General features: G+C 29.0%; 1 protein-coding gene across 1 annotated transcript; it reads left to right on the top strand.

Moving 5' to 3' along the window:
- Positions 1–1,129: 1,129 nt before the first annotated feature.
- Positions 1,130–17,942, top strand: LOC135927428 (eukaryotic peptide chain release factor subunit 1-like). The gene is made up of 11 exons (XM_065463405.1): positions 1,130–1,259; positions 1,301–1,476; positions 1,523–1,662; positions 1,727–1,865; positions 7,564–7,754; positions 8,800–8,929; positions 9,147–9,308; positions 11,647–11,711; positions 12,262–12,334; positions 15,957–16,031; positions 17,583–17,942. Exons 1-11 carry the CDS (start codon positions 1,183–1,185, stop codon positions 17,687–17,689), a joined length of 1,335 nt encoding a protein of 444 aa, XP_065319477.1. The 5' UTR covers positions 1,130–1,182; the 3' UTR covers positions 17,690–17,942.
- The last annotated feature ends 372 nt before the right edge of the window (positions 17,943–18,314 follow it).

Here is an 18,314-nt window from a genome sequence, read left to right as displayed (position 1 = left end):
ATATTTTATTAAAATAATGATTTTTAATATTAAAAAAAAAAGTACAACTTTATTTTCATATCTAAATTCTTTTAATATTATTGTAAACAATAATCTAATTTTACTTATTTTAAAAAAACTTATATGTTATTTGATTATTCCAAAACCTTTTTTTTTAAACATTTTATTTAAGACTCAATTTATTTTAATATCTTTTATATTTTTCATATATTTTATATTTTTATTTTTACTGCTATTTGGTAATCTTAGCTCTTACGATTTACGAATATTAACGAAAAATTACGAATATTTATTAATAAATAATTTTGAATAACACGAATAATTTCGAATATATGAATAATACAAATAATTCGAATCTAATAATAAAAAGTTTACTATTCGACGAATATTTTTCCTCATTCCTAATATAATAATTGTGCTATTCGTATTCATAAAATACGAAACGAATTGAATTTCTAATAATAAATAATTCGTCTTAGGCCTATGTAGAACACATAGAAATGTAATATTGAAGTTTTTTAAAATTTTATCATGGCATTTAAGCTTTAATTGTCCGTCTGGGTAGGCATCGAAGCTATCCAGTTTTAACCAAATTCAATCGTCACAAATATTGCACATACCTTTAATATATCAGACATATTATCAATTGTTTATTAAACTAAATATTCCTACAAATTTGTGATTATTTGTTGTTTAATTTTTTTTTTTAAATGTGTTTTAAAAATTAGCCTTCCGTTTTTGTATATTATTATAACAACATTAATTTAAATGAAGTATCGATTATAATATGAAGAAAATTTTAAAATACATTTAGGTTCTCAATTAACCATGTTCAAAGTTATAACTTTCGCTATTATACTTGTTAGCTATATTCTAATTTTACATAATAATTTTAAAACACAAAATATTTGCCTTACGACTTTTACATACAGGTCGAGACTAAAGAAAAGTAAAAGTTAAATAACAACTTTTACACCAGTTAAAAAAAATTTTATTCAGTGATATAGTTGAATTTTTGTATACTTGACTAAATCCAATTTAAAGTTACTTAATAATTCTTTCCCACCCCTTTCCGCACTGATTTATTTGAACTTGTCATCTTAATGATTGAATTGTAGTCATTCTCACATCAATTATTCATTTTTATTAAGCAATTTCCCGATAAACATCAAAACTTGGGAAATGAGTGATTCCTCTGATAAAAATGTTGAAATGTGGAAAATCAAAAAGCTTATTAAAAGCTTACAAGCAGCTAGAGGGTACCTTACATATATATGTATTAATAATTATATTTTTTTAGCAATGGGACAAGTATGATCTCATTAATAATTCCACCAAGAGATCAGATTCCTCGCATTGCAAAGATGTTAGCTGATGAATTTGGTACAGCATCGAATATCAAAAGCCGAGTTAACAGGTTATCTGTCTTAGGGGCTATTACATCTGTGCAGCAAAGGCTTAAACTGTATAATAAAGGTAACATTATTTATAATCAAATTCTAGGTTAGTAATTTTTTTATAGTTCCTACTAATGGATTAGTCATATATTGTGGGACCATAGTGACAGATGAAGGCAAGGAGAAGAAAGTTAACATTGATTTCGAACCTTTTAGGCCAATTAACACATCCCTTTATCTTTGTGATAACAAATTTCACACAGAGGTAAATATATAGTATTTATATATTTGAAGCAATAATCATTTATAATCTGAAAATATTTTATAAGGCATTGAGTGCTCTACTTACAGATGACAGTAAATTTGGATTCATAATAATGGATGGTAATGGTGCATTGTTTGGCACATTGTCTGGTAATACAAGGGAAATATTGCATAAATTTACAGTAGATTTGCCTAAAAAGCATGGTGAGTTTTTTTTAAAACATAATATTAAGTCAATTAGTAATTGAGCATTTTCAAAAAAAGCAAATCTATAAGCATTTATAATCAGTGATCAATTTGTTCATACCATCGGAAATATATTGTTTGCATAACAAAACCCATATGCTCAATTAGGTTGCACTTTTATGGTAGATAAAATATATTCTATCTGGTTCCTTTGACCTGACCACTTGAGTGCGAAGTGGGATAAAACTGGTTAGAGTTAGTATATTTTTAATTTAAAATTTTTTTTTATATCAAGCTGTTTTTAAGTAAGTAAAAAAAATGAGATTCTGGTCATGGCTAATTTACTATTAAACATTTTCTTTCTTTCACATTAAAAAAAAGGAATATTTATGTAGCCAACAAAAGAATTTTAAAAATAAATAGTTGGCAATCCAAATAGCCAAAACATAAATCACTAAAAAAATATGAATCTTGCTTGTAACTCATAGAAATCTTTTTAGAGCAATATTGAAAATAATGTTAATTTGATGCTGTAAAGCTAAATTCAATTGAGTATTTTTTTTAAAAAATAAATTCAAAAATTAGGGCCAAAAATATTGTTAATATTCTTAGTTTTGCAATCTATTTTGAGAATATTGAAGATATTTACCCCATTTTTAGCAATTTTATTTAAACTCGATTCAATTCAAATACAAGTTTTCACTTTCCTACCATCTACTAATATTATTTTCTAGGAAATATAAACAAGATTCCCAGTTATTGACTATTTACCACCTATCCCAATAAATCAACATATTTTTTTTTACATTTTAACAATTAGTACATAAAATATAAAATACAAAATTATGTTAAGAATCTGGTAGGGGGGGGCATAATTATAACACAAAATATCTATTTGTCTTTAGAAAAGAATTTTTTGGCCTTTAATGTGTGGATTCGCATTTTACGGATCAAAATTTTTTAAAAAAGGGAAGATGGTAGGGGCACAATGTCCACTGGTGAATGTAAGCAATCTAAATAAAAATAAGGTTATCCAATTTTTTTTCTATTTATTTATCATTCTTGTTTAAGTTAAGCTTGTTGCAATAATCCCAGATGAGAGATTTACCCATAGCCCTTAGGGTGGTTGTGAGGTCATCATCTGATGAAAGATTACGAGGTTCTAACATATTAGGGACTCAACCCTTTTTTTCAATAGGCTCAAAAGTAGTGTTGTGAAATGGGCCCGATTTGGGTATATTTTTATAAAGGGGCCCATTTAAGATTTTACCCCAAAAAAATATCCCGTATGCCTGGAGATTTTGCTACATAGATGCAAATAGGTTTCGACCTCTATTTGTCAAATTTTGACAAAAATAATATTTTGGCTATATAATTTATCTGGTTACCTGGTCATATTTAAGATTGAACTTATTCAAGAATGAACATAAAATAGGATTAATATATTTTAAGAATATTTAAAATCTAACCTTTAGTAATATTAATATTCTCTAAGTTTTTATCACAATATATTCATTTATCATTTATGTCATATATATAAAATTTTAAATATTTGTTATAGCTTTTTTTGTAAACGATATTAAAAATAATTTAATGTTTTTTTTATCACATGTTTTTTTTACGTAATAATTGTATAGATTGGGAATATGATAAGATCACACATTGGTATTGCGATAATATAAATATGATTATTAAACCTTTGTATGGCAAAACTATTAAAAAATGAACGGGAGGATTTAGTGTGGCGTGTTTACTATATAAATAAAAATAATAGTGACGAAAACAATACGATATTATGGTATATGTGACAAAAATTTAATAACTATAAATTTTTTGAAAATTGAAGTAATATCACTTCCGGCGAACCCCGGCTTATAAATACTTGGATCTATGGGAATGCTATCATTTTATTTAACATTATAAAAAACAATTTTGGGTATAGAAAATGGAAGAAAAATTACCGTGATTTGAATATAATGTCCAAATATCCTATAGGGGTAAAATAACCTCCACAAGTAAAGTATTATATTTTCATTTATTTTTAACCTTTCCCTAAACCTTTGTGCCATTCTAATTACGGATCAATTTCGATCCTATAATCCCATCCTATAGTTTTTAACGGTGCCAATATAAGAGATAAACATTAGGAATGGGAATAAGGGATGTATTCCCTGATTATTGGTCCTCGCGCCCCCTATATATCAAATGTATATTCCACCACAACTTGATATTCACATTTTGCGTTATTATTTATCCAAGTATTTTCAAAGATCGTGAAGTGAATTTATCCCGAAATCTTCGGCTTGTTCGCCTCGGATCGATAATTAAATATGGCGCATCCCTTTTCTAACAAAAAAACGAGAAGGGATGACCATTATAATTCGAGAAAAAAAAATTTCTTCGTAGCATTATTTTTGTCCAAATAGTCGGGGTTTGGTCTCGACTTTCTCGAATGCGCCCGTTAACCGCACTGAACAGAAGTGCGAAATAACGGCCCTCAACAATTATAACGCGGCGAAAAATGGCTTTAACTAAATGTAGGCCAATTTTTCGAAATCGATAGCGGCAAATCGATGGGGAACAAATAAATGACCCCTAAAGATAAACATTAATCTGGCAATAAAATGTTACGCACAAAAATAGGAATAGTATTAAAATTTTTTGTATAATTTACGCGACGCGTTAAAAGTACCGTCTATTTTTTCCGCCCAAACAAAGGCGTGATAAAAGTTTACGAATTGTAAAAAAAAATTAAAAAAAATTTCATCTCATCAGGTGTAAATTTGTTTTTCTTCGCGTAATTACGCCATAATTATATTGAGAGGAAATGGAGGGTGTAGTTAGTTGACCGAACCAAACACGCCCCGTTACAGATTTCACCGCCAAAAAAAAACGTTGGCCAAGTTATGGGATGATTTAAACAGAACACATCCCAATTCCCGAATGCGTAGTTGTCCATTTTTTTAATCTGATCTTCGAGTTTTATTGATGGTGACGAGAAGATGATGTAGTGTTCTTCCATCATCACGGTGATTATGTGTTCAGGTCGTAGTCCCCCCTTACATTTTTGGACAAAGTTATAAACCAACAAGTCTTGTAGGAACGATACGATCTATAGTCCAATTAAATTTCAATTATATATTTGTACTGAATCATTTTTTTTTTGAACAAAGTTATGAACCAAGAAGTGTTGGAGGAAAGAGAATGACCATAACTGAAATATCACTAGGCCAGTTAAATATTAAAGCCATTATTCAAAACAGTTCTAACACACGTGATCAAACTTTGTTTTTAAAATCAAATGGTCCAATATAGTTTTTTTTATTAATTAAATCAAAACACGACAAACAATATTATTTATCTATTTTAACCAATATTTATGCGTTCATTGATTATGAGACGACTTATATCACAAATGTCGCCATAAATAAGTGTAAGGGGGGGGTAGGAAGGTAAATTAGGGGGCGCAGTTTACTATGACCCGAACACATGATCCACCGTGATGATGAATGAATGAATACTATATCATCTTCTCGTCGCCATTAATAGACTTAAAGATCAGATCTTTGAGTATACAGAAAATTTACCAAAAAGTAATGCTCATTCGGGAATTGGATACGTTCCGTTTAGGTCATCCAATTACTTTGCCAACGTTTATTTGGCGGTGAAACCTCTAATGGGGCGTGTTAGGTTCGGTCAACTAACTACACCCTCATTTCCTCTTAATCTATTTATGGGTATAATTTTAACGCGAAGAAAACAAATTATTTAACACGCCTTTGTTTTGGCGGAACGCGTAAATTATTTAAACAATTTTTATACTATTTCTATTTTTTAATTAGTCGCACTCTGATTATGTGTGCGTAACATTTTTATTGCCAGATTTAAATATGGCTATCATTTATTTAAAAAAAAGTTATTGTCCATCTTTAGGGTCATTTATTTGTCCCCGTCGATTCGCCGCTAACGATTTTGAAAATTGGCTTGTATTTAGCCCTCAAAGCGGTTTACCGCGCTATAATTGTTGAGGGCCGTTATTTTATCGGGCGTATTCGAGAGTGTCGACCGAACCCCGACTATTCGGACAAGAATAATGATACGTAAAAAAATTTTTTTTTATCTAATTATAATGGTCATCCATTTTATTTTTGATAGGAAAGGGATGCGCCATATTTAATTATCGATCCGAGGCGACCAGCTGAAGATTTCGGGATTGAAAATACTTGGATAAATCATAACGCGAAATGTGAATATCAAGTTGTGGTGGAATTTACATTTGATACATAGGGGGCGTGAGGACGAATAATCATGGAATACATCCCTTATTCCCATTCCTAACATTCATCTCTTATATTGGCACCGTTAAAAAATATGGGATGGGATTATAGGATCGAAATTAATCCGTAATTAGATGATGGCACCAAGGTTTAGGGAAAAGATAAAAATAAATGAAAAGATAATATTATACTTGTGGAGGTTATTTTTTTTTACCCCCCTATAGAATTTTTGGATAAAATATCCTGATATTTATATTCAAATCACGATAAATTTTGTTCCATTTCTGTACCAAAATTGTTTTTATGATGTCTGTCAATAAAAGGATTAACATTTCTATCGATCCAAGTATTTAGAGTCGGATTTTACCGGAAGTGATATAAGTCAATTTCAAAAATTTATAGTTATTAAATTTGTGTATCATGATATCGTATTGTTTTCGACACTGCTATTTTATTTATATAGTGCCACACTAAAACCTCCCATTCATTTTTTAATAGTTTTGCCATACAAATGGTTTAATAATCATATTTATATTTATCGCAATACAAATGGGTGTAATCTTATTGTATCCCCAATCCATAATACCATGTGTTATTTATATTGTAGCATCTAATATATGCACTGCAGAATGCCATTGTATAATTAATTCAAAGCTATTAATCTACAAGTTTTTGGATAACATAAATAGTCCAAGTGACATGCGCTCGCACAGCTGATTATTTGTTGGATCCCCAATATAGGGAAACATCTTACTGGTAGTGATGAGTTTGATGAATCACGTGATATGATATAAGAATTTAGTCAAAAATATTCTAAGTGATGCTTTACAAATTTTAAAAGTAAAAGCGGCTATAGCCTAAATATGTGGAAAGTAGTGACATTCATAAAAAAACAGATCAGCCCACAGTTGTTGGAATGGGCTTTGTTTATCTGAACACGTGTCTAACAATCTTACTATCGATCCTATCCTAGTTATACTTCCGTTTTCAGGTAAGAAATATGATTGAAGATCTCGACAACCAGAAAATTGGTAAGAGTATAATCATAACCTAAGATTGATTAAAGAAAATGATAATATTGAAACGTCAATCAGAATAGGACTGCCATGGAGTTATTTCTTAAAATTCATTTTTTTTTACTAATTATATATAAAAATAAAGTAAAATACTGTCTTAAAAAATACATTTATTCGAATTCCACCATATTTGATCGGTCAAATGTCGGTCAATTGACCGAATCATATTTGACCGGTCAAATGCACGACCCTGTTTGAGATAATGGGGATAGGCCTACTCTTTTTTTATAAACCTATCGATAATTCGGGGGGTGGGATGGGGAATGAATTTTTTTATTACGTATCATATGGTCATCTAATGTCCAGTTTGAAAGCTTGACCCATCATACTAACTTTTACCAAAAAAAAATCGCGCGCGTAAAGGTAGAGGCGGACAGTCGGCCCTCAGGTTCGCTAGGTTGAGAATGGAGAAACGCCACAATTACGTTAAGAAGGTATCCGAGGTGGCCGTTCAGATGTACATCGCCAACGATAGGGCCAACGTTTCTGGCCTCATCTTAGCCGGTTCGGCCGATTTCAAGAACGAACTCAGTCAATCCGACATGTTCGATCCGGTAATGGCCGATTTTATTATATTTATATTAATTTATATATATATCCATATCGTATACGACGAATAGTCGGCACTTGGTATAGTTCGCCCTTAGTATTCACTAAAAACCTTTCACTATTATCGATGTAAATTAAAAATTCCGGTCAGAAGAACACGCGAGGTGGGCCTTGTTGTCGTAAGATGTACTAAAGAGGTCCCAATGCCCCTTACCCCAACTCAAAATGTTATCTGGATCCATGGGATGGGTTTAGAAATTGTGAATTTTTTGTCGGGCTGGGACTGGAATATGGAATCGATTTTAATGTCCAGGTTGGGTCAGGACAGGGAATTCTTTTCTTCCTTCGAAGTATGGGATTTGAGTTTTGGGGAATATTTTTCGTTACAATTTCCATGAACTTGATTGGTTGATTTTGTGAATCATGCGTGGTACGATTTTTATAGATGACAGTAAATGTATAATACACGCTCAAACAATATTCACGTGACGTAGTTGACATGTGCCACGTATAACTTTATTTTGTACAAATTTTGCGGTTCAAAGATTCCAGCGATAAAAAATGGTGCTGGGAATCTGTTAGTTCCATTATAAAAATGAATTCAAAATTTTTGGCGGCAAAATTACTGGCGCGTAATCTTTTCTTGTCACCCCCTTCCTCGCGGTTCGACGTCTTCAGAAATTTATATCGATTTTGAAGACCTCGAGGAAAATAAATGTTTTCTCTTTGACCTTATCACCGAACCCAACATCACTTCGAGAAACATGGGGGCATAAGGAACGGACGTATTCTTCGAAATATCACTACCCTCCCAAATTTGATCGTTATTATGACGTCATTAAAATTATGACTCCATCTACAAGGTCTCTTATCGCGGGCACATTTTATCGGGAAGAATTGGAAAATTTAAATTTTTTGTTTATTTTCTTTTTTTTTTTCCAAAATTTTTTTTTGTAAATTGTAATTTTTTTTTATATTTATTTAATTGTCATATTATTATCTTCATTCATAAAAATAATATCAAAAACAAAATGGCTTCTATTTTACTAGCGGCTCCAAGCGAAAATCATAAAAATCGTAGATATTTCGTATGGCGGAGAAAATGGGTTCAATCAAGCCATCGAATTATCTTCAGAGGCCTTGAGCGACGTCAAGTTCATACAGGAAAAAAAATTGATAAGTATTTATATATATTCATTTTATAAATAAAAAATTTGTATCTTAGTTTTGGAAAAGTAACGTGTCTATTACCTTACTTTTTATAGAAAAAGTAACGTTTTTTTAAAAAAAAAAATTACCTTAATTAATTAACGTTGGAAAAAGAAATTTCTATAAAAAAAAAGGGGGGGGGTGAATAATTTGATTTAAATCAAAAAAATAACTGATAAACAATAAAGGTAGATTCTTCGAGGAGATATCCCAAGAGACTGGCCGCTACTGCTTCGGGGTCAACGAAACCCTGAAAGGGCTGGAAATGGGTTGCGTCGATATTTTAATCGCCTGGGAAAATTTGGATATCGCTCGGTACATCATGAAAAATCCCAATTCCGATACTATCGGTTTAAGCTCTAATATATATATATATTTCTTAGTATTTTACCTCGTAACAGATTCGCACTTTGAGATCACTTATTGCACCCTTTTTGGCTATGTTGCATTGGCTTCCTATTTGCTTATTTCCCCCCCTTAAAATTATCGTTTTACGAGTGACGTATTGTATTCATTTTTTGGGAGAGAGGAAGGTCAGGACAGATGAAGTATATCTAGGATTTTTTTTTATCAGCTTAAGATTAGAGACCTTCAGAGGTACCATTCGCACGGTCCGGCCCGGACCGGGTTTAGCTTCGGGCCTGCAGGTCTCTGTTTAAGATGATATTTGCGAGGAGGGTGAACGAAGGAACAGAATTCCCCTCTCTTCCGCCCAATGTAAGTTAAATAAACTAATATCGGATTTTGGAAAAAGGATTCTTGGGAATGTTTGGAGAATCGATGGCAAAATGTAAAAAAAAGGAAATTTTAAAATTTTTTAATCGGTAAATTTGAAAAAGCAACGGCAAATAAAAATTAATATAATTTTTAATCAATTTTAATTTGAATTAAATTTTAATATTTTTGGTTATAATTTTCGCGATTTTTTAATCTTACAATTAAAAAAACGGAGTATATTATTTAAAAATTTTTTAAAAAGGACGCGTGGGTTGTGATGGATGCTACTAAATTAGGAGTACTTTTACATCGAATACTAGATAATTAATCAATTTTGTATATGTTAGAATTTTAAGGAAAAACAAAAAATAGTTCTACATAAATTTATAAATCCATCTAAAAAATTTAATTTAATTTATTCAAATTTGACATATTTTTAATATTACGATAACGAAAATAGGAATTCAAGGAATATTTTCTTCCAGTTCTGGGGCATTCTCGCCTTAAGATCCCTCCCCATAAATGCTCAATACGTTTTGAGTGTGGGCTGATATATCATTAGGGTCTATAAAGTTTTTGCTAGGATTGACAGAGTAATGATCATATCCATTTTCATTAAGTTTGTTATAACTTGGAAAAACATATTGAATTTTAAGATTTACTCAATTTTTTTTTTAATTTACCCTTTCCATTTGTCCCTCATTATAGTTGAATCAGTATGAACGTGCTTTTGCATACCTAAAAAAAAAAACTTGTACACAAATTTTATAGATATATTTTACCATTTTCCAATAGTACTTTGTGTCGACCCTATTAAACGAAGACTCTCACTTTATAGAAGTCCTGGACACAAAAAGATCTAGTAGATGAATAAATTTGTTTCACAGGAAGATTAATCTGCCATAGACAGGCCATCTCTTTTGAAAAAAAAAATGGGAGGCCCTGGGTATGCGATCGGAATAGATGAATCCCGTATTTTTTAAAAAGGAAGAATTAACGCGGGAAGGATTTTAAGATCAAACTCCATTTGAGTTGCAGGTGGGATATCTAGAAATGATGGAGAAAATTTTTTTATCGCTGAAACTGGAAAAGAGAGATTAAAAGACCCTTCTGGGCATAATCAGTAAGCACGTCCATACTGATTCGACTATAATGACGGACAAATGAAAGGGACAAATTAAATAATTGATAAATCTTAAAATTCAATATTTTTCCAAGTTATAACAATCTTAAATGAAAATGGATATGATCATTTACTCCGTCAATCATAGCAAAAACTTTAAAGACCCTAATGATATATCATTCCACACTCAAAACGTATTGAGCATTTATGAGGAGGGAGCTCAAGGCGAGCATGCCCCAGAACTGCAAGAAAATCTTCCATAAATTCAAATTTTCGTAATATTTAAAAATATGTCAAAATTAAATTTTTTAAATGATATAAATTTATATATATATCTATCTATATATTATCATTGTTTATATATCACGTTTTTTTCAAATAAACGTTATTAATTATCTAGTATTCGATTTAATAGTCCTAATTTAGCAGCGTCCATCATGGCGCAACGCGCCTTTTTAAAATTTTTTAAATAATATACTCGGCGTTCTTAATGTAAAATTAAAGAATTGTGAAAATTTTCCCGAATTTCAGTGACTTACCACGAATATATAAAGATATTAATTGGTATTTTTTTAGAGGGGAGAAAGGAAGGAACATAAAGAAACAGGCCATAGCATGTCCTAAATACAAAATTTTAAAATTAGAACCGGTTCACTCAACCCCGTTTTTGAGCGGGTGTACTCGGACAGGTCCGCCGAAACGGAAAATCGGTAGCGCCCCCTATCTTCCTTCAACTTTATAAAAGCTCGGCTATAAAAATAATAATTCTATCTTAAATCTTGCCCTTATTATGGCCGTTTAATTCATTTTTAAAAGAAAAAATTTTTTTTTGTTTGAAAACCTGATAGATTTGAAGACAGTTTTGTTGACACCCGTGCAGGAAAAGGACAAAAGTCATTTCATCGATAAAGAGGTTTCGATATTTATTACTCTATTTATATAAATACGTACGAGTTCTTGCTTCCGTTTCTTGGGTTTTGAGAAGTTCCTTCCGGTTGTGTATTTCCTATTTTCCCGGACCCTGCTGATAAAATAAATGCTCTCCAAAAACACAAATCCCGCTACATTTCCCGATTCTTACCCCCCCCCCCCCCAGGGTTGGTGTTGTCATGCCGTTCGATTTGTGAGCTGCACATAATGGGCTAAAGATTTTGCTCGTAGATAAACACGAAGGTTTGGACATCTAAAGCAAATCCCTAGGCTTACAATAATAAACGGCTAAAATATTGAGTTATCCCAAAAAAATCGGCCCAAATCAGCTGTTAGACAACGCTTGTCCAGGTTCTATAAAAAAAACAGTTTCGATGTGTCAATTAATTATTTATTTGCCGCAATACTATTATATCCCCTTCTTTAAAAAAAAATTAATTAGCCTAAAAGATAATCTTTGTGTATTTATTCATCATTAATTATTTATTTATTTTTTTTTTTTTAAAAAAAAAATTCATTTATAAAATCATTAGACTGGCGTTGAAATGGAGATTATCGAGAGTCAATCTCTATTGGAATGGCTAGCCAACAACTATAAAACATTCGGTTTATATACTTTTTTTTTATATATTAAAATTCGCTATCGCTTTTTTGAGAGATACATTTAATATAAGTTTGATTACTTTTATTTTAAAAAAAAAGTTAGTGATAGATCACCTGATTTTTAATATTTTATAGGGGACCTCTTATAGTTATAATATATTATATATTTCTTATATATTTGTAGTAGATATTTCATATATGTTGGTATATTATATATATATATATATTTATCAATATTATTATTATTAAATTATAAATGTCAATCAATTATTAATATATATTTAGAAATATAAATGATATTATTTTTGTTTATATTGATTGATAAAGAATTAACGCGGAGGGATATATATTTGTAAAACAAAGAAAAGAATTTTTATGAGACGATTATAAAAAAAATTATGATGATTTTTATGAATTATAAAATAAAGAAAGGCTTGGAAAATATTATTTTAAATTCTTGGAAATTAATATATTACATATAAAATATTATATTTTAACACTAACTTTTATAATAAAATAATACTAACTTTTATTTATTAACTCTAAAAATAACTCTATATTTAATATTTATTAATATATATATTATCTCTCCGATTAAATATATTCTATTTGGTATTTCTTTTTTTAAAATAAATTCTAGGTATTTCTTTATTGTATAAATCTAAGTATTTAATTATATATTTTGTATCTAACAAATTCTAATATCTTTTCATAAAATATAATCATAAATTTCATAATAATTCAAAATGTCTATATCAAAAATTCTTTTCTTTCTTTTACAATTATTATATTCATCCGCGTTAATTCTTTATCAATCAATATAAACAAAAATCAATATTTTTTTATATTTCTAAATATATATTAATAATTGATTGACATTTATAATTTAATAATAATAATATTGATATATATATATATATAATATACCAACATATATGAAATATCCACTGCAAATATATAAGAAATATATAACACGACGGCCAAAAAAAAAACCAAGACGTAATAATAAAAAAAAATATGTGAACTTGAAATTTCTATATTTATTCAATATCTTTGTCCTCTTTCAACATCTCATTTTCTTCAGTCTCCATACAAGTATATTTCTTTTGTAAATCCATATTATCGTTCATTTTAATCACGGTCGAACTCATTTTGGTAGCCTTGTCACTGATATTTGACATCTTAGTATAATATTTTATTTATCTTCCATAATTGAATTTGTTCCCACCACGGTTTTAGCTTGTATTCCATTTGTTCTTTTAAATTTTCCATCATAATTATGCGGTGGCCATGGTCTATTCCCATATTGTTTTTGACGAGATTCTAACTCATTAATCTTGTTATAATCGGTGTCTTGAATAACAATTTTTACCGATATGTCCCTTTCTTCCACAAAGTTCACATCTTTCAATCACATTATTATTTTTAATTTTTAAGTTGGACACATCTCTGGATAAATTTTTCATGTTTTCTCTCATTTGACCGTGATTAAAATGAACGATAATATGGGTTTACAAAAGAAATATACTTGAATGGAGACTGAAGAAAATGAGATGTTGAAAGAGGACAAAGATATTGAATAAATATAGAAATTTCAAGTTCACATATTTTTTTTTATCATTACGTCTTGGATTTTTTTTTGGCGGTCGTGTTATATATTTCTTATATATTTGCAGTGTATATTTCATATATGTTGGTATATTATATATATATATATATATTTATCAATATTATTATTAAATTATAAATGTCAATCAATTATTAATATATATTTAGAAATATAAAAAATATTGATTTTGGTTTATATTGATTGATAAAGAATTAATGCGGATGAATATAATAATTGTAAAACAAAGAAAAGAATTTTTGATGTAGACATTTTGAATCATTATGAAATTTATGATTATATTTTATGAAAAGATATTAGAATTTGTTAGATACAAAATTTATAATTAAATACTTAGATTTATACAATAAAGAAATACCTAGAATTTATTAAAAAAAAGAAATACCAAATAGAATATATTTAATCGGAGAGATAATATATATATTAATAAATATTAAATATAGAGTTATTTTTAGAGTTAATAAATAAAAGTTAGTATTATTTTATTATAAAAGTTAGTATTAAAATAATAACTACAAACGAAACACCCGCTAAATTATTTTTTTATCGGTCCCGGTAGGTCTTGACCCAAAACTTTAGTTGAAATATGTTTATTGGAACCCTTTTAAAAGAAATCACTGTGGTTGTGTCTCGACGTCATAGATGGCTAAACAGGAATCATAGCTTCCCCCCCCCCCTCCTAAACGGTATAGAAAGAGAGATTCCTATTTAGCACACGAGGCATTAATGCTTATGATGTGGTCATGTCCATTGCCATCAATCAATAAATAGAACCGGGCAATAAGTTTAGTTCCTTCGATGCCGCATCGATAAGAACTAGATTGGCCTCTCGACAAAGCTTTCTCATTTCAGATGGTTGATAATTATTTTTAGCTAACTTAATAATTTAGCCAGCAAAATATTGCCTAATCTTCGAGATTTCATTATTCCTTCTACGAGCAAAATCTTGAGGGTTGTGTAATATTTTTCTGGATAAAATGTTGAATCAGCCATTTTTTTAAAATCGGCTCAAAAGGAGCCCTTTAACAACACTAATTAGGAGAGTTGTTAAAGGATCTAGATCCTGTATCTAGATATAAAAAAGTGGTATCTGTATCTAGATAGATTTTTGATTAAAATATCGGTATCTAGACATTATTTTAGACGATGTATCTGTATCTAGATCCATTTTAAAAGTATCTTTTAACAACTCTGCTAATTAGTATATAAATATGTACGTACATACCTTTAAAATCATTTTTCTTTCGCCATAAACATGATGTTTTTTAATAATATAAAAAACTATCAAATTTAAAATTAATTTGATTCGAGTGTTGTTACAACAAATCAAATGGCACGCTCTAATAAAGCGTACGTTAATAATTTAATGGTATCAACACTTCGATGCTTTTCTACTCGGTAACCTTGTAAGGCGCCGAGAAGTTGTGTAGCAATAAAACTACTCACTTTAATAGACACACTGATATAATTTATCTAACCACAAACTAATACCCCGAAATTTTTAATTGGAATATGTTTATTGAAACGCTCGTTGTCCTGACTCAGCTTATTTCTATACATTCATTACCTATTTTTTAGTTTCATTCTAACCAGAATAAAAAGGAATATTTAGATTTAAGTCCACACTTATAAATGTAGGGTGTCCTAGTTTCTGAAAATCTGAAATGAGTTTCAAGAATTAAAAACGACTTCGGGACATTTCTAACTATTTTATTTATTATTCTTAGATTCCGAGACTTGATCAGTCTAGAATTTTAGTGTGGCCAACAGCCCTCCCCCCCTTTTTTAAAATAATTACAAAGAATTAATAACGATGGTCACGTGACCTCTTATTTTTTGCAACTTTACATATTGCCGTAATAGAAGAGGGTAAATTTAAAATTGACCATATAAATTTGTTATGCCTTTTTTTTGTGTGTGTGTACAATATTAAATCAAACATGTTATTTTATCAATCAATATCTTTTGACCAATCTTTAATATAATTCGTTTGCGCAGGAGCGAGTTTGGAAATCATAACGGACAAATCGCAAGAAGGATCCCAATTCTGTCGGGGTTTTGGGGGAATCGGAGGTTTTACAATCATTATCATAATTTATTGAATTTGTGTTTTTTTTTGTTGTAAATTCGTCATTTTTCATAATATCTGACATTAGAATCGGCTTGGAAAATCAAAAAAACAAAAAAAACTGTTTGTTTTTAAAAAAATACATATAAGGGGAAAAAAACATAAATTCCCCTGACTCGAGCACAAAATTTATTTTATTTTTTTTCAGATAATATGTTTTAAGAAATAATCTAAAAATGAAAGAAATTTTATAAAATAAATTAATGAACAGATATCGGTGATTTAAATTTCTAAAATTGTAAGAAAGAAAAAAAAAAATTTTTCCTAACATGACTTGCCCTGCAAAATAAAACAACTTTCCTAATAAAAAATAAATAATCACGATTCAATAACTCAAAAAAAATTCCCATAGCCCTTCCCAAGTTAAAAATCTTTTGAGTGATTAATAAAATGTTAAATTCGGACAGTGATCACCGCGACCTTTTAGGTTCAAAATTTATAAACTTAAATAAAACCCTAAACATTATTATTTTTTAAAAAAATTCTTTGATATTTACAAAAAAAGGTAATAAGATACACCTAATTTTTATATTTTTTTGTAGAAAAATAAAAGGTTTATTATCGATTTTGTATAGTTATTTATTAACCTTTTTGCTATAATCGATAATTTTATTAAATACTAGTAACTTTTTCTTAAATAGTTTATCGTAGGGAATTTAATGGAAAATACAAAATTGAATAAATAATAATTACACGGCAAAACTAAGGGGAAATTCTCTATATAATATTCATTATAAAAAAAAATATGGCTCCTCCATAAATTTTTGTTGCTAAGAAGAAAAATTTTAAGTTGATTAATAGGATTGTTCCATGACAATTTTTTGTACGAAACCAGATAAGTTGTTTTTATATAAGTGAGCATATATTTTTTTATAAAATACATCTCAAATGTATTTCCCGAGTTATAAGCTTTCAAAGTTCTAATGCGGGCGATTTCTTCTTTTAACCAAATTATTCAAAAAAATATTTATATATAATTCTCGTTAAAAAAAAATTATCAGTTGCCAATCCAATTCCGGCTATAAACCCCTAATTTGGAACGATAAAACTCAACCAAATATGTTCATTACTTAATATATTTAAAATGAAAATTAGAATGGGAGAAATAAAACAATTTAATTTTAATGTTTTTTTAATAACTTAATGTAACTATCATATTAAGTATCATTCTATTTTTTTTAAAAAAAGGATTGATTTAAGTCATTGGGTGATTTGGGCATGTGTCAATCATTTTCAATTTACCTATAATACCTACGCATTTACAGCTGCGTCAAACCCATATTTGAAAACAACCTATTTTTTGACAATAATTACATCAACTCATTATGATTAATTTTACTGCCCCAAAAAAATTCATAACCTATATAAATATATGAAATATTTTAAGAGTTACTTTCGTTTACACTGTCGTTACATTTTCTAAAAAATACAGTTACAAGTACCGTTAATAAAAAAAATGTAGCTAGCTATTAATACATTTGTTTTTTAAAAAAAAGGAATTCTTAGGTACAAAGTCGACTTTCAAACTTTAGAAAATTTTGAATCCCAATTCGATAACGATGTCGGGTTAGAAGACGAAATCGACCTTGAAGATTATATATAAACGAATGATATGCAATTACCTATCTTCAACAATTTATTATTTATACATATATATATTGTATTATAAACAGTCATTATATATATACACACAAAAACAATGTTGTACGCGATTTATAATGTACGATGAGTAATGGGTATTTCTTTTATTTATCAAAATTTCGAAAGTATATAATCCGACGTGTAATTTATATTTCATAAACTTATCATATATTTTTTTATATCCACAAAAAAAACAAAGTCTATATGATTTGTATTCCGCTTGCCGTTCATCTTCTTCCTATAGAATATTGTATTTATTATATCAACAGAACATGCGTTGTACAAATTTTATTATTTTTATATAATGAATGAAAATTAACCTATTTTACAATGTAACTTATTAAGCAAACGTGAATAATGCATTTCAAATGGTATCGTTGCAAATTTGGTAAAATTTGCCGTTTGGCAATATAATTTTACAAAATCAAATTATTTTTGTCATAACTTAGGCTAGATTTATAGTTAAATGCGTTTCGTTATTTAACGCTATCGTAATAGTGGCTGTTTCTTCATGGCATTAATAGTTACAACCTTTAAAAATGGCTAACTCAATATCTTATCCAGAAAAATAATACTCAAGCCTGAAG

This window comes from Gordionus sp. m RMFG-2023, chromosome 3 (genome assembly GCF_954871325.1).
Source record: "Gordionus sp. m RMFG-2023 chromosome 3, tfGorSpeb1-WG-v2, whole genome shotgun sequence".
Taxonomy (NCBI): Eukaryota; Metazoa; Nematomorpha; class Gordioida; order Chordodea; family Parachordodidae; genus Gordionus; species Gordionus sp. m RMFG-2023.
This window is presented reverse-complemented; position numbering and strand designations above follow the sequence as displayed.

Excerpts from the sequence above, each read along its gene's own strand:
- LOC135927428 (XM_065463405.1), top strand. The coding sequence starts at position 1,183 with ATGAGTGATTCCTCTGATAAAAATGTTGAAATGTGGAAAATCAAAAAG. Across the intron at positions 1,663-1,726 it reads ATAACAAATTTCACACAGAG|GCATTGAGTGCTCTACTTAC; the intron begins GTAAATATATAG and ends ATATTTTATAAG. Across the intron at positions 1,866-7,563 it reads AGATTTGCCTAAAAAGCATG|GTAGAGGCGGACAGTCGGCC; the intron begins GTGAGTTTTTTT and ends GCGCGCGTAAAG.